Source organism: Stenella coeruleoalba (genome assembly GCF_951394435.1).
Source record: "Stenella coeruleoalba genome assembly, chromosome: 8".
Classification (NCBI taxonomy): Eukaryota; Metazoa; Chordata; class Mammalia; order Artiodactyla; family Delphinidae; genus Stenella; species Stenella coeruleoalba.
The window spans coordinates 78,767,922-78,790,501 of record NC_137154.1 but is presented as its reverse complement, the minus strand read 5'-3'; the positions used below and the strand labels follow the sequence as shown (position 1 = coordinate 78,790,501).

At 33.9% G+C, this 22,580-nt stretch overlaps 1 protein-coding gene across 5 annotated transcripts in view; it reads right to left on the bottom strand.

Annotated features, from left to right (window-relative positions):
- Positions 1–22,580, bottom strand: part of DYNC2H1 (dynein cytoplasmic 2 heavy chain 1) — a 376,702-nt gene that overhangs the window by 285,559 nt on the left and 68,563 nt on the right. For 4 of the 5 annotated variants that reach the window (XR_013829425.1, XM_079929106.1, XM_079929107.1 and 1 more), the window contains exons 33-41: positions 21,224–21,406; positions 20,480–20,662; positions 18,374–18,597; positions 17,483–17,598; positions 8,442–8,641; positions 7,361–7,625; positions 5,854–6,061; positions 3,357–3,486; positions 386–541 (exon numbers count right to left, since the gene is read on the bottom strand). Coding sequence is in view for 4 of the 5 variants with exons in the window: in XM_079929106.1 (XP_079785232.1) it covers positions 386–541; positions 3,357–3,486; positions 5,854–6,061; positions 7,361–7,625; positions 8,442–8,641; positions 17,483–17,598; positions 18,374–18,597; positions 20,480–20,662; positions 21,224–21,406 (1,665 nt within the window). In the remaining variant the exon portion in view is untranslated. Of the gene's footprint in view, positions 1–385; positions 542–3,356; positions 3,487–5,853; positions 6,062–7,360; positions 7,626–8,441; positions 8,642–17,482; positions 17,599–18,373; positions 18,598–19,557; positions 20,210–20,479; positions 20,663–21,223; positions 21,407–22,580 lie in introns of those variants that run through there. The other variant, XM_079929109.1, reaches the window with a different exon arrangement.

Here is a 22,580-nt window from a genome sequence, read left to right as displayed (position 1 = left end):
GCTTACAACCATACTATTTTTCACTTTCTGTATAACAGTCAAGAAATTACATTCTATTTGACACTTTATTATAAAATAGGCTTTGTGTTAGAGGATTTTGCCCAAGTGTAGTCTCATGTACGTGTTCTGAGCACTTTAAGACAGGCTAGACTAAGTTATGATATTTGATAGGTTAGGTGTAGTAAATGCATTTTCGACTTAGGATATTTTCAACTTATGATGGGTTTATCTGGATGTAACTCCATCATAATTCGAGGAAGATCTGTATATAAATGCATTATTATTGTATTAAATGCATAATTTCAAAATTTTAAAGTTCTATACCAAGGATCAATGAAAATTGACAAAAAATGTTGACTAAACATAGGCTTTAAATGTGTATTACCTCTTTGGTGAATTCCAGACGTGACTTCATGTTCAGATTTCCACCCAGCCCCCTTATGAGATTAATAATAAATTGATCATGATCTCTGCATCCATGGAGATGTGATAAACCATTCATCACAGTCCCAACCAAACTTGTTTCTACCACATAGTCATTCTGTTGATTGAAATCCATGTTACAGACAAAAGGTAAATATTAACCAGTAAATTAGAACCATACACAGATTGATGTTTACTTATCTTTTCAAGGATCTCTTTAAATTAATCCCCCTACTCAAGTTATAGAATGTTTAGATTTCAATTTATATACATAAACTTTGAAAATAAAAAGTAATCATAAAAACACAATTGTGTATTTCTAGCTGAAAGTGCTGGATTCCTCAAATAGATACACTGTTTGTTTACTTCCTAAACCTGAAGAATATTTTAAAAAATAAGGTAAATCAATGAGCATTGGTCTAAAAGTAATAGTCCCTCATTTCCTCTTGCTGATAGAAAAGAAGCTAGAGGCAAGGGCTAGATTAATGGCTCTGGACAAGAAAGAAAAGTAAAAGCAGGCTTAAAAACAATTTGGAACTTTTTCTCTACACAGAATTTTAAAATGAAACTTTTGGACTCTGGTGGTGTACATGATTTTGATCTGTGGGCCTTTGGGGCCCTGTGTAACTGCCAGGGAGTTAGAAGAGGAAAGCATTCTCATTCTTTCTCTAAGTATTTGCTGAGAACCAATTATGCATTAGGATCTGTATGTGGTGCTAGGTATTTTTTTTAAAAGGTGAATTAAACAGAGCAATTGTCTTAATGGAAGTCAAGTCTAGTAGAGGAGATGGTTAATACATTGTGGCAGAAGCTATAGAGCAGAGGAAGAGTGTATTCTGAGAAAGGATAACTCAGATTGCGGGCTCAAGGTCTCTTTGAAAAAGGTGACATTTAAGCTAACATTAAAAGAATGAGATCTATCTGACATGCAGAGAACACAGCATATGCAATGGTAAGCCACTGGCGTAGTTAAGGACTTAAAAGACGCTTATGCCTGAGTAAGCAAAGGAAGAGCGGTTCAAGTCAGAAAGGTAGGCAAGGGCCAGGGTATGTGCAATTGTACAGGCCGTGGTAAGGAGTGCAAATTTTATTTTCAGTGCCTTTAAACGTTAAGAGAATAAAACGACCCAATTTAAATTTTTTTAAAAAAGCACTCTGCCTGCATAATAAATATTTTTCAAAGAATGGAGAAATAGGTGGAAAAATGGGAAAAAGGGAGGAGATGAGTAGAAATCCAATGGCTTAGGCCATACTAAGAGTTCTAGGCTTTAAAGGCAAGATAAAGGAAACGTACATATTTTCTTCTAGATTGCCTGATTTGCTAAATACAAGAAAGTAAAGCTCTAGTTATAAATAAAATCAGCACTTGACTAGAGCATTCATTATAGTATATCTCTCAAAATCTGAACATGGTGAACAAAGCACAGAATAAAGAAAGAAGGAACACTCAACACATAAAAAAAAATTCAAAAAATAACAGGGAACTGACCTCAGAACAGAATTAGTTTATTTTCTAACTGAATCTTTGGTATCCACTCTATGGTTTAATAGTCTTATCCTGTTATCATTTCTATAGTCACAAACCCCTTTTTTAAAATACATTCTATCTAGTATTATATTTCTCATTCTAACACTAACAGCATGCAAGTAAATGACCTCAAGGTATTTGCATTGGAGAGTCCTGTTAGGCTCTGTATGTTTTATATTAATGAAATAACAACACACCTACTGAACAGGTGCTACAAACATAGGCATCAGGTGTTTAATTAAGCTCATATACTCTGATTCACTACTCTGTTATTAACAAACTTTGGTTCTGGGGATACAACAAGGACTATAACAGGCTTAGTCCTTGCCCTCAAGGTGCTTATAGTTGAATGAAAGCAATTATAATATAGTTGAAGGACACAGTACATTGCTGCAGAAGCACAAAGAGGTAGACAGCTCAGTCATACTGAGGGCTGGTGGGAGTGGTTCTTCCCTGAAGTCTCCAGGAAAACCTATCTCATTTGCATCATTTCCTCCCAAATCCCTACTCCTCCATCATTCATCCTTACAAAAAAAGTTTAGAAAACTAACGTGAGATTGACATTTCGCTACATGATTTGTTCAACCCCAAGTACTGACCTCTAAATCAAGTTCAGATTAATAATCGGATACTTAAAAAAAAATCCTCATTGCTATTTATTTCCTCTATTTTTATATGTTCATGTTTTTTATAAAAGCAATGACATAAAAAAAAAACCAAGAAAATTTGAAAAAATCATGTAGATACATGAAAATTGTCTTCTTTGCACGCTAAACTTCTATTCATGCTTCAAATTCAAAATTAAATGTGATCTCCTTTTTTAAAATTCTCCTAGAAGGCAGCAATACTCTCTTCATCCTGTTATATTGTTATTATCTTTTTACATGTCATTTTCCTCCATGAGACAAACCCTTCGCAGGGATAGTGATTGTCCTGTTAATGTTCACCTCACAAAGTCTTGTCTAGGGCGTCTATTAGATATTCAATAAATTTTTGTTGAATAAACAAATGTTTTAATAATGTTATAAATAACTCACCATTCTTTCTCTACTTTAGTATTAACTTGTCATTATTTTTAGCATGACATATATGCAGATATTTATTGACACAGTAAAATGTGACAGCAAGATGGGTTTGCTAGTAAAACTTAGAAAGGCATTCCAATGTTCAAGATTTTTAGGCAAGCAGTGCAAGCTATCGTGGATGGAAGAATTAAAGTGTTTTAAGACTAACACAATAAAAAGTTATAACATGAAATACAGTGGGACAGCAATGAAGACATCTACCCCTCACTCCACCCTCATATTCTGTCAGAGCTCTTATACTAAAAAGCAGTTAAATGTAAGCAACACTCAATCATTATACTTCTTGCCTAAATAATTATGAAATATTATAATTATCTTACCTGCTTTAGAACCCATTGTAAAGCCTTTTCAAAATAATCCCCAATCCAGTTTTCAAGATTATTTCTATATTTAGGAGGCTGGTTCCTCAACCAAGATTTTATCAGAGAATTAAGATCTGTCTCTTCATCACTGAAACACATTAACAAACATGTAAGAAACTAGTTAGAAAGAAATTGTGAATTTACTTTCAAAATAAATTTCTGCTCCAGTAAACATTCTACACATGTACTCTGTCTGATAGTATGTGAGAATTCACTTTATTTACTTCCGTATATGTATATGTGTATATATTACTTCTACATATATATACATATTATGTGTATACATTACTTCTACATATATACACATATACAGGTATATATATATATTATATATATGTCATTTTCTATAAAATAAAGCAAATAAATTTCATCTATATCATTATAAGTATAGATTAAAGCAGAATTACACAACTACAAGTTAGCCAAAAAGTGGTCTAAACCCTTCCTATCCAAAGTGTGGTCTACAGAATCCCAAGTCCCACCCCAGACTTAATGAAGCAAAATCTTCACTTTAACAATATCCCTGGGTGATTCAAATGCACATTAAACTTCAAGCTGCACTGCATCTTAATGCAGATCTTTAAAAGTACTTTTTCTTTTTCTGTCCCCAAAAAAGCCAAACACCTAAATTCCCATGCCACTACTGAAACTAGAAGATCATCCTAAAGTAAAATATAATTTTTTTAGCAAATCATTTAATTATATGAGTAACGACCAATGATTGAAATTAAACATAATATAGACATCTTATTCAAAATTATATGTTGCATATTTATAAAAATTATAGTAAAAACAACTCATAATTAATAATTTTAGAAGTTACAAGGGCTCACAATTTTATCATTTTTCCCATCTTCTACCAGTGTTTCATAGCAACACGAGTAAATACTGAGTCCCTGAATTTCTCCTCCCATATTTCTATCCAGTTTAATAAGCAAAAGAAAAAATGAAAAGATCAAAGGTAAATATTTAAATTACATTTGATAAGCTCAAAACAGACAAAGCAAAGATGCTAAACTCCTTCAGAATAAAGACTTTGTTGTCACAGTATCTCCTCAGTGCCCATGGCAACTACATGTCTTGGTTTGTCTAAGACAATCTTGATTTATATCAGTTATCCCAGCATAATTAATAGCATTCGCTTTCATTATTAAAAGGTCTTCATTTGGCCTATTGCATAGCAAGTGCAAATATCTGCTGAAGAAATGAATAAAACCTAAAACTAAGGTACAATCTAATCAAAAGGCAACTAAAAATAATTAATATGTTTTTGTATTTTACATGAAATCATATATATTCATTATGCCTCTCACAAACAATATCTGGTTCACCAACAATGTTCAAATCCTCTACAGCAACATGCAGCTATACAGGCATATTGCTCTACAATATGGCATTCTACTTACCCCTTATTTCATGTATATTCTAGCTTATAATTGCTGTTATATTTATATTATCTCCTTTGTGAACGTATGCTCCATAAAGACAAGCTCTTCATAAATATAAGCCCTTCATAACTGTTAGCTTTACTCCTTTCTTGCTGTCTCTCCTAAAATGCCTAACTTAACATCATATAGGTAATGGGCATTCAATAAATATTTTAAAATTTAGTGATAAACATCCCTTTTATCCTATTTTTCTCACAAGATTATAAGAATACATTGAATAAATAAGATAAATTGTGTGAGATACTGCTATAAAAGCTATAAACCCAATGCTGTATTATTTTTTAAATAATACCTCAAAATATTAATTGGGAGTTTACGGCTAGTTTAATATAAATGTTTCCTATAATACTATCAAAGAAGTAAGCAATTAAATAATTTTGGAAACAATCTGAATGAACTTGATAACCCTACCATGTGTCATATAACATCGAAAATGGTTTCAAATGATTCTAAAAGAGTAGAGAACTTTATATAGACAGATAAATATGAAATTCTAAAACATAAATTCAAAAGGTAAAAGAAAACTTTCTAATTACTCATTTTGGGAAGAAACTGGCTCAAATATCCATGTTTTAGTATGTGACTACTGTATATGAAATCTAAAATCAGTTTGTTATTTATTTTTGCTCTTCAAGCTTCTTCCAAATACACTGAAGAAAGAAAATATTAAGTAAAGAAGTTTCCAATTTGTAAAACTTCTCTGAACTCAATCATAATATTTAAATAAAAGTTATAGAAAAAAGAAGAAAACAAATACTTGCTGTTTCATTTAAGTAAACAAAAAATAATTATTTAGTAATTGTGATACAACTACACTGCTGAAATAATTCAACTGCAATAAACAGGAACTCTCTGAATGAATTAAAACCTAACAAACAAAAAGAAGTTAATAAGAATGAGGAAAACAAATATTCACACATTACCCATACATTACTTATTTCACTTAGCTGTAAAACCAAAATAATAATTGAAGAATATTCTAATACAGTGTATGCAAATGCTCTCACCTAAGAAAGATCATTCCCATTCTAGATATTGTGGCTGGTGAGGCACAACTTAAATCATGAGTTTCAAATACAAAGTTAACATTTGGGCCAAACTGAATCCTTTCTCCACTGGGCATAGTGAGTAATCGATTATCATCCAGAACAGAATTCAGAGATTCTATCCATTCAGGGTCAATATCACCATCACAGATTATCCATGAGCTGACATCTATTTTCAAACAAAAAAAGTAGAGATAAAAATAAATGCAATGATAATAATTAAAAATAAAGAATAAAATAATTATCACTTATTCTTTAGAAGTAATTTCCATATTATTTTATACTTCTGAAGCCAAATATAAAGAACAAAAAGTTGAACAAGTTGAAATTTTTCATGTGAATTAACACAATACAAATGTGTGGAGAACCCATGGGCAATCCTGGCTCAGCTGGTCAGAGACCCAGTTATATACCCTGTAATAAGGCTCTATTGATCTATGAACATACAGAACTGGATTCTCAGTAAAAGAAAACATGGTTTGCAAGACCTAGGTATTTCTATTTCCACAAGCTTGTGAGATATTCCTTAGACTTTTGTCTTCTACCATGTCATTAGAATGTATGAATGCTTGCTGTGTAATAGCACTTTTAGAAAATATGAGAAACCTACTCCTTAGTGTCCTACATGAGAACTAAAAAATACACCACCACCAAATTTCTTTGATATATAAAAAGGTGACTTCAGAGGGGAGAAGCAGTGAACAAGTTGTGTACACAAGTCTTTCCAAAACAAACTGTTTTTAATATATATTTCCTAAGACGAAAGTGGTTTCAAGTTGTTCTTGGACCTTTGAAACAATTCAAAGAAGAAAATATCCCCCATAAAAGTGTGAGAAACAGGTATATCTGGTTTTTATTTAGTGTGATAATATCAACTACATTGAAAATGAAGACACTATACACTGAAAATTCCTTCCAATGTCTTAAGACATTCTAAACCTTTCATTCACTGGCTTAGGAAAACAACTATTAATTAAATTATGATCTAACAAAAAGTAGGGAGTCTGACCAAGAATTCTGTTAAACACCAAGCCAAAAAATTTAGACCAGAAAGTCTACTATTTTATGACTCAAATTTTCAAAATTATTGAAAGCACTGTATTCAAACTGATAAGTTCAGACACACATACCAATTTTAATCCTAAATAAAAACTTATCTTGCTTATTTATGAGGTATTATAATATCAGTTCAGCAATCAAAGATATTATTTTATTCAGTAGATTAATCTAGCTGTAAACTACATTTCACCCAGATTACTCTGAGTTTCTATTATAATAAAAGTTGCTATGGAATAACAGGTAAAAATGATAGCATGTCTTCACCCCTCCAAAGTAAAATATCAAAGTAGATCACTATACGGCAGTTTATGGTCATGTATAAGACTTGAAAAGGATAGCATTATAGACAACCTCTATCATCCTCTAAAAATTATTAAATAAATCAATAAATCACACAATAGAGACCAACCTTGAGGTTCTCGAACTACTTGGCGAGCACTATTTGTCAAAACACCATCAGACCATTCCCTTGTATCCATGTCAATATGGCCTAATAATTGATGTCTAGGCATAGCTTTGGGATTCATGGTATATTGTTTTACCACTTTGCCAATTTTACAAAGTGCTGCCCTTAACATTCTCCAAAGAGTTGATTTTCCAGCACCACTTGGACCAACAATAACAACTCCCATCCTCTGGCGTAATTGTTCATACAATTCTAAAGCCTTCTTGATCTAGTAGAAAAGAAACATGTTCATATATGATTTATAGTGTACAATCAAACACAGTTCTACTCTCATTCGACAACAGTTGTTCTATTTCAAACATAAATTAAGCCTTTTGTTTCTTCAGTGGAAGATAAAGCCTTAAAATAGAAGAATTACTAAACAAATCTGAATATATTTACAACATGATCTTTAAATTCATATTTCTTTAAAAAAAAGAAGTATGCTTTCCAAGTTGACAATACAATATGTTCACTATTGTCTTCACTCACTCATTCATTCAAATAAAATATACTAAATATTTTATTCACTTTGCTAATTCATTCATTCATTTATACCCCTGAGGAAAAAGTATTCATTTTGAACATGTATTTGTGCTACATAAAAAGACCTACGAAAGTGAAGTTCTCCTAAGAAATTGTCAAAGTTAAACTAAATCATACATAATCAACTATCAAAGACACATATGATGGATCTATTACATGCCAGGCTCTGTAACAGGCACTAGGAATAAAATGGTAAAACAGACATGGATCCCACCTTTCATGGAGACTACTATCTGGTGGGGGAGAATCAAATATTAATATTAATCAAATATTAATCAAGTGTGCAACTTAACATTAAATATGTATATACAACAAAGGTAAGGAAAGCACATAGCAAGGGGACCTAATTTGGACTTGAAAATTAGGGAAGGCTTTCATGAGTGAGAAAGATTTAAGTTGAAAGATGAAAGATAAGTTGAAAGATAAAAGATAAAGATAGTTAATAAAGAATTAACTAGGAGAAAGGATCAATATATTATGAAGTATTCTTGACAGTTACCTGATTGGATATGATTTCATAGTTGGCCTCCTCAAAGACTTGCTTTAATGCAGCATTCAGTTCATCATATTCTACTTCTTTAAAGTCAATTCCAGGAAACACATCTTTAATCAGTGCATCAAACCGAGTGCAATCAGCAAATGTAAACTTTGACATTGTATTAAGCCTCAGTGCTTGTACCACAATATGACTTTCATTAACTAGAGAAAAAGTTTCATTTTAAAATTATTAGTTATGAATCTAATGACTATAAAAAGTCTTTACGTGCCTTGATATGCATTATTAGTAATTAAATGATGCACTAGAATTTAGTAACATTTAAAGACATATGCTATCATGCGAATTGGCAAGCTTACTTAACTATCTTTTAACTGCTGAAAAACAAGTATTACTGAGTTTTGGACTATTTTTCATAGAATTTGAATCCCAGGGTACCCAGACTTTAATTAATAATAAAAATCATTAACACATTTCTTTGCATAGTACTTTACCATTCTGACGTAATCCTTATAACAACTGTATAGAGTAAGGAAGTATTTCTATTATTATTCCAATTTTACACGAGACCATTAAGTCTCTAAGGGTTTAAATGACTTATCTGAGAGAGCTCAGCATTAAGTATTATAGGTGGCATTTAATTCCAGATTTAGGTATCTTTCCAAATATACCAGCATATTTGCCTCGCAGAGATTTTTGTCCTAAAACTAAAAACTAACAAACTGAGCAAAACTCTTTGATCAGTGTTGCTCAAAACTGGTTCATAAATCTATTCTTAAACCAAATGTAAATACTAATATCGTCAGATTCTTATTTTTTCAAGGATATTAGCTATTAATTGATCAGACACCTATATAAAGGCAAGAAACTATTTTTAGTATGGTATTTCTCTATAATTGTTTAATATTTCTATCTTTAAATATATATAAAGAGGCTTGGCTGCACTAGAGTTTATTTAAAGCACTGAACTCATAAGTAAGCCATCTTTATTTACTACAGGTATGGTTTATAGATTTCATGAAAATCACCAGAGATAGACAACTGAAAAATGGTAATCTAAGTACTTCAACAAATACCTTATCTGCCCTGGTATATGCCAACCTAATAAAAAAGCTGTAGTTTCCTTTTTTAAGATGTATATTTTGACCATTTAAAGTCCAAATAGGTAATTTCATGTAGTCTTCTTTCTTATGTTATCTTATTTTCATGGTGATTTAACTTAAATTTGGATAGCAACCTAGAGGCTGAATATTCAGCCTTTCATGAAGGCAAACATCAATTGGTGGGGGTAATAACTTACTTTATATAAATGGGGAAAAAAGTGGTAAAGTATAAAAAAATATGCATGAGTCCATACTGATCTGAATAAATGATTTAATAAATACATCATGGAAAAGAAGAGACAAATCTTCTTTACAGAAGAGTTTCAAATTATATAAGCAGATACTCCCCCCCCCTAAGAGATGGAGCTTAATCCTTGCCTCCTCACTTTCAAGGTGAGCTAGATTTAGTAACTGGCTTCCAAAGAAGAGAGTCAGGAAAGGGGAAAATAACAACTTTACAGTAGAGAAACCTGGAAAACATTAACATAAGTAATGAAGGTGAACATCACCAGTGATGTCAAAAGGTTATTATGTACCCACTAAAATGAATTAAAAAGGGCACTCCACCTCTGCAGTATTTTTTTCCAAATGTTCACAACTCAATTAAATCATGAGTTAAATATCAGAAAAAAAACCCAGACTGAGGAAGAGTCTACATGATATCTGACTAGGGCCCTGTCAGGGTCATGAATACAAAAACAGACTGAGAAACTGTCACAGAGCAGAGGAGACTTAAGGAGACAGGACAACTTAATACAACATGGCACCCTAGATTCAATCTTGGAACAGAAAGAGGACATTAATGATAAAGCAGGTGAAATCCAAATGAAGTCTGGAACTTAGTTAATAGTAATGTACCAGCCTCAGTTTCCCAGTTTTGACAAATGTACCACAGCAAATAAGAGGGAAATGATGGAAATGCTAACTTCGCAACTTTACTGTAATAAATCTAAAATTATCCTTTGCTCCAAGGTACTTTTGGGACTTCCCTGATGGTCCAGTGGATAAGACTCCACACTCCCCAACACAGGAGGCCTGAGATAATTCCCTGGTCGGGGAACTAGATCCCACATGGATGCCGCAACTAAGAGTTCACATGCCACAACTAAGAAGCCCTCATGCCACAACGAAGAAGCCAATGTGCCGCAACTAAAGAGGCCACATGCTGCAACGAAAAGATCCCGCGTGCCATAACGAAGATCCTGCGTGCTGCAACTAAGACCCAGAGCAGCTTCAATAAATTAATTAATCTAAAAAAAGGTATTTTTATAATCTTAAAATATTTCTTTAAAAGGGTAATTTTGGAGCCTGAACCAAGATGGGGGAGTAGAAGGATGTGCTCTCACTCCCTCTAGCGAGAACATGAGACTCACAACTAACTGCTGAACAGTCATCAACAGGAACACACTGGAACTCACCAAAAAAGATACCCCATATGCAAAGACAAAGGAGAAGCCACAATGAGACAGTACAAGGGGCACAATCACAATAAAACAAAATCCCATAACTGCTGGGTGGGTGACTCACAGACCGGAGAACACTTATACCACAGAAGTCCACCCACTGGAGTGAAGGTTCTGAGCCCCACGTCAGGCTTGCAAACCAGGGGGTCTGCCAATGGGAGGAGGAATTCCTAGAGAATCAGACATTGAAGGCTAGCGAGATTTGATTGCATGACTCTGACAGGACTGGAGGAAACAGAGACTCCACTCTTGGAGGGCACACACAAAGTAGTGTGCACATCGGGACCAAGGGGAAGGAGCAGTGACCACAGGAGAGACTAAACCAGACCTACCTGCTAGTGTTGGAGGGTATCCTGCAGAGGCGGTAGGTGGCTGTGGCTCACCGTGAGGACAAGGACACTGGCAGCAGAAGTTCTGGGAAATACTCCTTGGTGTGAGTCCTCCCAGAGGCCGCCATTAGCCCCACCAAAGAGCCTGCAGGTTCCAGTGTTGGCTCGCCTCAGGTCAAACAACCAATAGGGTGGGAACCCAGCCCCACCTATCAGCAGACAAGTGGATTAAAGTTTTACTGAGCTCTGCCCACCAGAGCAACAGCCAGCTCTACCCACCACCACTCCCTCCCATCAGGAAACTTGCACAAGACTCTTAGATAGCCTCAACCAGCAGAGGGCAGACAGCAGAAGCAAGAACTACAATCCTGCAGCCTGTGAAACAAAAACCGCATTCACAAAAAGATAGACAAGATGAAAAGGCAGAGGGCTATGTACCAGATGAAGGAACAAGATAAAACCCCAGAAAAACAACTGAATGAAGTAGAGATAGGAAACCTTCCAGAAAAAGAATTCAGAATAATGATAGTGAAGATGATCCAGGACCTCGGAAAAAGAATGGAGGCAAAGATTGAGAAGATGCAAGAAATGTTTAACAAAGACCTAAAAGAATTAAAGAACAAACAAACAGATTGAAAAATAAAATAACTGAAATGAAAAATACACTAGAAGGAATCAATACCAGAATAACTGAGGCAGAAGAACGGATAAGTGAACTGGAAGACAGAATGGTGGAATTCACTGCCACAGAACAGAATAAAGAAAAAAGAATGAAAAGAAATGAAGACAGCCTAAGAGACCTCTGGCACAAGATTAAACACAACAACATTCACACTATAGGGGTCCCAGAAGGAGAAGAGAGAAAGAAAGGAGCCAAGAAAATATTTGAAGAGATTATAGTCAAAAACTTCCCTAACATGGGAAAGGAAATAGCCACCCAAGTCCAGGAAGCACAAAGAGTCCCATACAGGATAAACCCAAGGAGAAACACGCCAAGACACATAATAATCAAATTGGCAAAAATTAAAGACAAAGAAAAATTATTGAAAGCAGCAAGGGAAAAATGACAAATAACATACAAGGGAACTCCCATAAGGTTAACAGCTGATTTCTCAGCAGAAACTCTATAAGCTAGAAGGGACTGGCAGGACATATTTAAAGTGATGAAGGGGAAGAACCTACAACCAAGACTACTCTACCAGCAAGAATCTCAGTCAGGTTTGATAGAAAAATGAAAAGCTTTACAGACAAGCAAAAGCTAAGAGAATTCAGCACCACCAGACCAACTCTACAATGAATGCTAAAGGGACTTCTCTAGGTGGGAAACACAAGAGAAGAAAAGGACCTACAAAAACAAACCCAAAACAATTAAGAAAATAGTCATAGGAACATACATATCGATAATTACCTTAAACGTGAATGGATTAAATGCTCCAACCAAAAGACACAGGCTTGCTGAATGGATACAAAAACAAGACCCATATATATGCTGTCTACAAGAGACACACTTCAGACCTAGGATCACATACAGACTGAAAGTGGGGGATGGAAAAAGATACTCCATGCAAATGGTAATCAAAAGAAAGCTGGAGTAGCAATATTCATATCAGATAAATAGACTATAAAATAAAGAATGTTACAAGAGACAAGGAAGGATACTACATAATGATCAAGGGATCAATCCAAGAAGAAGCTATACCAATTATAAATATATATGCACCCAACATAGGAGCACCTCAATACATAAGGCAACTGCTAACAGCTATAAAAGAGGAAATCAAGAGTAACACAGTAAGAGTGGGGGACATTAACCCCTCACTTACACCAATGGACAGATCATCCAAAATGAAAATAAATAAGGAAACAGAAGCTTTAAATGACACAATAGACCAGAGAGATTTAATTGATATTTATAGGACATTCCATCCTAAAACAGCAGATTACACTTTCTTCTCAAGTGCACATGGAACATTCTGCAGGATACATCACATCTTGGGTCACAAATCAAGCCTCAGTAAATTTAAGAAAATTGAAATCATATCAAGCATCTTTTCTGACCACAACGCTATAAGATCAGAAATGAATTACAGGGAAAAAAACATAAAAAACACGAACACATGGAGGGTAAACAATATACTACTAAATAACCAAGAGATCACTGAAGAAATCAAAGAGGAAATCAAAAAATACTTAGAGACAAATGACAATGAAAACACAACGATCTAAAACCTATGGGATGCAGCAAAAGCAGTTTAAGAGGGATGTTTATAGCTATACCAGCCTACATCAAGAAACAACAAACATCTCAAATAAACAATCTAACCTTACACCTAAAGGAACTAGAGAAAGAAGAACAAACAAAATGCAAAGTTAGCAGAAGGAAAGAAAGCATAAAGATCAGAGCAGAAATAAATGAAATAGAAAGAAAGACAACAATGACAACAATAGCAAAGATCAATAAAACTAAAAGCTGGTTCTTTGAGAAGATAAAGAAAATTGATAAACCATTAGCCAGACTCATCAAGAAAAAGAGGGAGAGGACTCATATCAACAAAATTAAAAATGAAAAAGGAGAAGTTACAACAGACACCGCAGAAATACAAAGCAACCTAAGAGACTACTACAAGCAACTCTATGCCAATAAAATGGACAACCTGGAAGAAATGGACAAATTCTTAGAAAGGTATAATCTTCCAAGACTGAACCAGGAATAAATAGAAACTATGAACAGACCAATCACAAGTAATGAAATCCTCCAAAAAACAAAAGTCCAGGAACAGATGGCTTCACAGGTGAATTCTATCAAACATTTAGAGAAGAGCTAACACCCATCCTTCTCAAACTCTTCCAAAAAACTGCAGAGGAAGGAACACTCCAAAACTCATTCTTTAGGGCCACCATCACTGTGATACCAAAACCAGACAAAGATACTAGAAAAAAAGAAAATTACAGACCAATATCACTGATGAATATAGATGCAAAAGCCTCAACAGGGCTTCCCTGGTGGCACAGTGGTTGAGAGTCCACCTGCCAATGCAGGGGACACGGGTTCGTGCCCTGGTCCAGGAAGATCCCACATGCCACGAAATGGCTGGGTCTGTGAGCCATGGCCGCTGAGTCTCCGCGTCCGGATCCTGTGCTCCACAACGGGAGAGGCCACAGCAGTGAGAGGCCCGCATACCACAAAAAAAACAAAAAAGGCTCAACAAAATACTAGCAAACAGAATCCAACAACACATTAAAAGGATCATACACCATGATCAAGTGGGATTTATCCCAGGGATGCAAGGAGACTTCATTATAAGCAAATCAATCAATGTGATACACCATATTAACAAATTGAAGAAGAAAAACCATATGTTCATCTCAATAGATACAGAAAAAGCTTTTGACAAAATTCAACGCTCACTTATGATAAAAACTCTCCAGAAAGTGCACATAGAGGGAACCTTCCTCATCATAATAAAGGCCATATACAACAAACCCACAGCAAACATCATTCTCAATGGTGAAAAACTGAAAGCATTTCCTCTAAGATCAGGAACAAGACAAGGATGTTCACTCTCACCACTATTATTCAACATAGTATTGGAAGTCCTGTCCACGGCAATCAGAGAAGAAAAAGAAATAAAAGGAATACAAATTGGAAAAGAAGAAGTAAAACTGTCACTGCTTGCAGATGACGTGATACTATACATAGAGAATCCTATAGATGCCACCAGAAAACTACTAGAGCTAATCAATGAATTTGGTAAAGTTGCAGGATACAAAATTAATGCACAGAAATTTCTTGCATTCCTTTATAGTAATGATGAAAAATCTGAAAGAGAAATTAAGGAAACACTACCATTTATCATTGCAACAAAAAGAATAAAATACCTAGGAATAAACCTACCTAGGGAGACGAAAGACCTGTATACAGGACACTAAAAGACACTGATGAAAGAAATCAAAGATGATACAAACGGAGAGATATACCATGTTCTTGGACTGGAAAAATCAATATTGTGAAAATGACTATCCTACCCAAAGCAATCTACAGACTCAATGCAATCCCTATCAAATTACCAATGGAATTTTTTACAGAACTAGAAAAAAATATCTTAAAATTTGTATGGAGACACAAAAGACCCCAAAGAGCCAAAGCAGTCTTGAGGGAAAAAAGCGGAGCTGGAGGAATCAGACTCCGTGACTTCAGACTATACTACGAAGCTATAGTAATCAAGACAATATGGTACTAGCACAAAAACAGAAACACAAATCAATGGAACAAGATAGAAAGTGCAGAGATAAACCCATGCACCTATGGTCAGTTAATCTATGACAAAGGAGGCAAGGATATTCAATGGAGAAAAGACAGTTTGTTCAATAAGTGGTGCTGGGAAAACTGGACAGCTACATGCAAAAGAAGGAAATTAGAACACTCCCTAACACCATACACAAAAACAAACTCAAAATGTATTAGAGACCTAAATATAAGACTGGATACTATAAACCTCTTAGAGGAAAACATAGGAAGAACACTCTTTGACATAAATCACAGCAAGATCTTTTCTGATCCACCTCCTAGAGTAATGGAAATAAAAATAAACAAATGGGACCTAATGAAACTTCAAAGCTTTTGCACAGCAAAGGAAACCATAAACAAGACGAAAAGACAACCCTCAGAATGGGAGAAAATATTTGCAAATGAATCAATGGACAAAGGGTCAATCTCCAAAATATATAAACAGCTCATGCAGCTCAATATTAAAAAACAAACAACCTAATCCAAAAATGGGCAGAAGGCCTAAATAGACATTTCTCTAAAGAAGACATACAGATGGCCAAGAAGTACATGAAAAGCTGCTCAACATCATTAATTATTTGAGAAATGCAAATCAAAACTACAATGAAGTATAACCTCACACCAGTTAGAATGGGCTTCATCAGAAAATCTACAAACAACAAATGCTGGAGAGGGTGTGGAGAAAAGGGAACCCTCTTGCACTGTTGGTGGGAATGTAAATTGATACAGCCACTATGGAGAACAGTATGGAGGTTACTTAAAAAACTAAAAATAGAATTACCATATGATCCAGCAATCCCACTACTGGGCATATACCCAGAGAAAACCATAATGCAAAAAGACAGAAGCACCCCAATGTTCATTGCAGCACTATTTACAATAGCCAGGTCATGAAAGCAACCTAAATGCCCATCGACAGATGAATGGATAAAGAAGTTGTGGTACATATATACAATGGAATATTACTCAGCCATAAAAAGGAACTAAATTGGGTCATTTGTTGAGCTGTGGATGGATATGGAGACTGTCATACAGAGTGAAGTAAGTCAGAAAGAGAGAAGCAAACAGCGTATATGAACGTATATATGTGGAACCTAGAAAAATGGTACAGATGAAGCGGTTTGCAGGGCAGAAGTTGAGACAGAGATGTAGAGAACAAACGTATGGACACCAAGGGGGGAAAGCGGCTGGGGGTGGTGGTGGAGGTGGTGGTGTGATGAACTGGGAGATTGGGATTGACACGTATACACTGATGTGTATAAAATTGATGACTAATAAGAACCTGCTGTATAAAAATATATATATAATTAAATTTAAAAATTCAAAAAAAAAAAGTAAAAGGGTAATTTTGTTTAGTATACTATCTTTGAAAGAGAAAATCTCCATGTGTTTCTAAGGTTTCTGTTCTTGTTTCAAGACTAGACAAATTTTCAGATTCTATTCCAGACCTACCAATTCAGGAACTTTGGGTGTGGGGTCCAACAATCTGTGTTTCAACAAGCCTCTAGGTGACTCTAATGCCTGTTAAAGATTGAGCACAAGTGGACTAGACTATTCCTCTATATACCACAACTATTAAATATTTAATGCATGTTTAAAAGTTATGATGAGACATAGGTAAAAATTAGGAAAAATCTCAATAAATTATGGACTTTATTAAAAAATTATGAATCAATGTTGGTTCATTAGTTTCAATAAATGTACAATACTAATGTAAGATGTTAACAACAGGAGAAACTGGGAGAACGTAATATTCAGAAACCCTCTATACTATATGTATAACTTTTATATAAATCTAAAACTATAATAAATTAAAACTTATTTTAAAAAATAAGATTATAATTGGCATAATGAATCATACCTTTTTGTTTAACACTAGTTTTCTTCAGCTGTCTAAGAAGATTTCCACTTCCTCTCAGAACTGTCTTCAAAGTTCTCAAACCCCAGTCATAATGTTGCTGAGGTGTCAAAAGTTCTCTTAGGTAAAGACATGGAAATCATAAATCATCAAATAGCTATAAGAAATTATTTTTGTAATCATATTAAAAGAAATACAGAATCTAACTACTAACACATAGAAATAATTCCTAATATTACATTAGTTTATAAAAATGAATCAAGCAACACAAAATAATCACTCAAGTAAAATGTTAAAGATGGATGGTTCTCAAGGATCAGGATAAACCTTTCACAAACTGGCTATCATCTTAATGAAGACACTAAATGATAACCACCTGTTACTTTTATTCCTAAAGTCTTTAATCAATCCATCTTGCTCTCAATCTCTGACACTCTAGTTCTCACTGTCTCTTAAGTAATACGGACCAGAATTCTAGGTTGTCCAAAGAAGCTAAAAGTTAATCTCTATTACTAGAAATCAGACATAAAAAAAAAAAAAAATGTGAAAGATTCCCTCCAAACAACAGTAGGCTTTGAGTGGTCAGCTGGTAAATTAGTTTAGTAAGTATCATTTAGCTGGAGTACTCCAATAAAAATATTTTGCAGAAAAAACGTGAAATTGAATTAATAGTATTTATGAAAAACAAGCAGTTTTGAGCCAGACGTTTCTGTTATTCAAACTAAAATCTTTCTTACCAACACCTTGAGTACAATACAAAATTGTACTTATGAAAATCACCAATATGAAAATCACTGAATAGGTAAATTGGACAAATGTGGAAAATGGTCATTAATAACCCTGATCAATCATGGAACTATAAAATATTAAAATATTTAAAACAGGAAAACTCACCTGGATAGATTGAAGATAGCTACCAATTTTCTGCCCAACACCTTAGCATCTTTAAAGCCTTCTGAATAGAGAATAACTTCTGCAATAAGCTCATTGTCTGGACGAGACATGGCTACTGGCCTGAAAAGCTGTTTAAGGTTATCAGGCAGTTTTTGTCTTCCTCCATAACCTTTTCCAGCAGGATTCATAGTGATAAAAATTCCAGAATTAGAATTTATTTCTACCTGGAATATTAATTTAAAACATAGGCATCAAATACTTGAAACTATAACTATAAAACATATTGCAAATAGAAGTTTTATTGTGACATATTTCTACACATACATCTTATACCTTAGCAAAAAGCAACCACTAGTGTGCTAAACATCTCCTTACTCAACATATAATAAACTCCTTAGGAACTACACTACTTTATAGAGGCTCTTTACAATCAGTTTTTTGAGGCTGAAAGTTTAAGTGATTGTAACTAGTTTGAATGTCTATTCATTCATTCAGCATATGTTTACTAAAAGCCTTCCTTGTGTTAGGCACTTTGCTAAGTACACAGAGACAACATAACTCTGAACTAAAGTCAGTAATAGTTTATGCCCTTCTGGAGTTTATAGTCTATTGAATATTTGAAAGAAGCAATCATAGTTAATAAATGCTATAAGAGCAAAATATCATGAGAGTATCTAACAGGAGCATTTTCAACAAAGCACTAAGAATAGAAAGGCAGAATTATAATGTATAAACAATGAATGGGCAATCAGGAAGTAGAAATACCTAGAGTAAAAAACCTGGCTATAAAGGAAAGAAAACAAAAAGTGTGGTTGGAAGGAAAGATGAATTAAGGGAAGGTTCGCTTATGTTTTAATTATACTAAATATTATATTACAGTATCATTATATCTAATATAATATAATACATTATTAAGAAGGAAAATATGTGATTATGTTTAAAAGCCAACGAGAAATGAGTAGAAGGACAGAGATAACTCTGAAGAGAAGGTCCCTTGGAAGCAGATTCCAAAGTATAGATGGAAAAATTAGTTTGAGTTGGGAAAAAGGACAATTTTTCTTTCTAAGAGGAGGAACTGACAAAAAATGAACAGGGTAGAAAATAAATTTTGATGACAGAGAGGTAAAAACTGAAGAATTTCTCTTTTCTTTGTTAAGAAAGAGTTGAAACATCATGTAAGTAACAGGCAAGTTAGAAGGGGTCCTACTTCCTTGGTCTACCCTGAAAAACTTGTATTGGGAAAATGTTATTATGGGGAAGAGGATAATTTCACAGTTCTTTCAACTTTCAGTATATTCACCATTACACATTATATAGAGAAATTTATGTTTTACATACAAATAAGTTTAAGTTCTAATGACACGAATGTATACCTCCTATGGGGAGAAGTGAGCAACAGAAGAATAGTTAAGTATTTATTGTTTTAAGATTCATACAGAATAGTGATTAAAAACATGTATTTCAGAATTAGACAGACATGGGTTCAATTTCCAGCTCCATTTCTTATGTTTAACATATCAAGCCCTAGTTTCCTCATCCATAAAGTTAAAAAAATATAATAGTACCTAAGTCAAAGGATTGTTATGAGTACTAAATGAAACAATGCATAAAAGCACTAAGCACAGTGGCATAGAGTGATAAATGTTAGCAAATATTATTATAACTGGATTATTCAATATCAAAAGTTTGAAGATGGGGCTTCCCTGGTGGCGCAGTGGTTGACAGTCCGCCTGCCGATGCAGGGGACACGAGTTCATGTCCCAGTCTGGTAAGATCCCACATGCCGCGGAGCGGCTGCGCCGTGAGCCATGGCCACTGAGCCTGCGCGTCCGGAGCCTGTGCTCCGCAACGGGAGAAGCCGCAACAGTGAGAGGCCCGCGTACCGCAGAAAAAAAAAAAAAAAAGTTTGAAGATAAATGGTGGAAATGGGACCCAAAAAGGGTGAGAAACTCAGAGACAATTCACAGGTAAAAAGGTTTAACACACTGGTCACAAATTAGCAACAGAGGTGCCAGGAGAAATAAAGATAGACTGTTTGCCTGAGTATGAGTAACGCAAAGTCTTATAAAATAGTTTAATTCTTTAAATTCCCAATATATGCTATACCTCCTTGCCAAGCAGTTCACATACAGTTCTATGATTCTTCAAAGCATCTTGAATTGTCTGGATTTGCATAGAAACTGCTGACAGTACAGATTCTTCTAGTCTATTGAATTCATCAAAACAACCCCAGGCCCCACACTTCACCAAACCAACAAATATTCGTCCCATTGACTTCACATCGATGCCCTTAAAAATAACAATAAAAATTATATTCAATAAAAATAATTAAAATCTCTAATAATAATTTAATACTTTATGTCATTTAGTGAGAAGGTAATCATTTCACCCATCTATACCTCTTTAGTTCTTTTTTAAGCAGAGATTAAATAGCTACTCTTTCAAAACCTAGGATGGTTTCAAGGAGTAAACAAAATAATTCATGTGAAAGTGTTCTGAAAAGTACACAGAACTAAACAAGTATAAGATTTTGTTTCAGTTATTCTTTAAGTCAAAATACACACAATGTTTTGAAAATGGTAACTTAATAAGAATTTAAGATTTTTCCTCTACTCTAATATAAAGCTTCATTCTGTATTTAAAATTATTTCTATGTAATAGTTCTCTTTAGAAAAGTTTTTGGACTACACTATGTGCAACCTCTCTCCATTTTACTTCTCAAATAAAATCCACTTTCAAGTGATTTAAAAGAAGAGTGATTTTAAAATAGAGCATTTCATATGTAAGTATGTGAAAACTATTCCAAACATCTAAGACACTATTATAGCGTTTGATAATTATTTATTCTACCTCATCACAATTAAAAACTAAAACTTGTCTTCCAAGAAGTCCACCTAAAGCCTTTACTGATTCAGTTTTTCCAGTTCCAGCTGGTCCGTACGGATTTCCTCCAAGTCCCATCTTCATGGCTTGAGTGAGAGTTAAGTAGCACTTGTCTGTCAGTGGAGTGTAAACCAGCTTGGGAGCATTACCCTACACAAGAGAAATATAAATTTCAAATATTCATATTCTATTCGATATGTACAAATATTATATAGTGTAGTTAAATAGCAATTCTAGTTAAAAATTTAAAAAGGCAAAAAATAGTTTAAAGTTGTTAACAGAAAAAATATACAAAAATTTTTTTAGTAATTCAAGAAACTTTCTAAAGCACAAACTGGAATTAAACTTAGTTATTTCTCAAGCATGTATTTTATTCTATCCTCAATTGACATACTGTCAGGTTTTCCAAATAGTCTCTCAAGTTCTTGATAATGTCACAAAGATATACCTCTAAGGCAGGAAAATCCAGAAACTGTATACAATTATACACTTTCCAATACAATTCAATATAATTATGTACAATAATCATCCTATTTTGTATTTTAAAATTCATGTAAATTACTTCCTGGAATCTTACAATCTTCAAAAATCAGAACTACTTTGGAAACCTCAAAGTATAATTAATTTGAAAAACTCCTTATGAAATTAATAATCTTAACCTATCAAATAATTCTCAAAATTGCTACTAAATTTTAGCGGAAATAGAGTCCAATTCAAGCTGCATTTTATAGTTTTTCTTTAATTTAGGTGGACAGATTTGGGTCTCAAAATACATTTCCTTTTTGAAAGAGCTAGCTGGCAACTCTCTTGACATATGCTTATTAACATAAATGTCAAATATATCCTTATGATTGACTCACTATGATGGAAGAAGGCAGAGAGGATACAGCTGGATTTTTTGAGAACAGGTTACATGAGCTAGGTTATTTGCTTGAAAATTCTTTTACCTTACAAACTGAGAATATTTAACAAACGTACTTTGACATATTAAGAATTGCACTAATTTTGGCCTTGTAAAAGGAGGCACAAACCAAATTGTTTCCATTGAGGTTGCCTAATATTCAATTCTCTTTAGATTAAAACTATATTTCAATCTGTATAAATAAATACTGCTCTAAGAAAAGGTACATTTAGAGAATTCAGCACAACACTGCCACTATGTTAACTTTTTTTGTATATAGAATTTTTTCCAATGTAACATCTTTTTAATTATGATGAAATAGAAGACAATAACACAAAAAAATTCTTAAAAGTTACAGCTAAAATAACTCTTTCATCCAATAGCAAATTTCCTTTAAAGTAAATAATTTTTAACTGGAAAAAT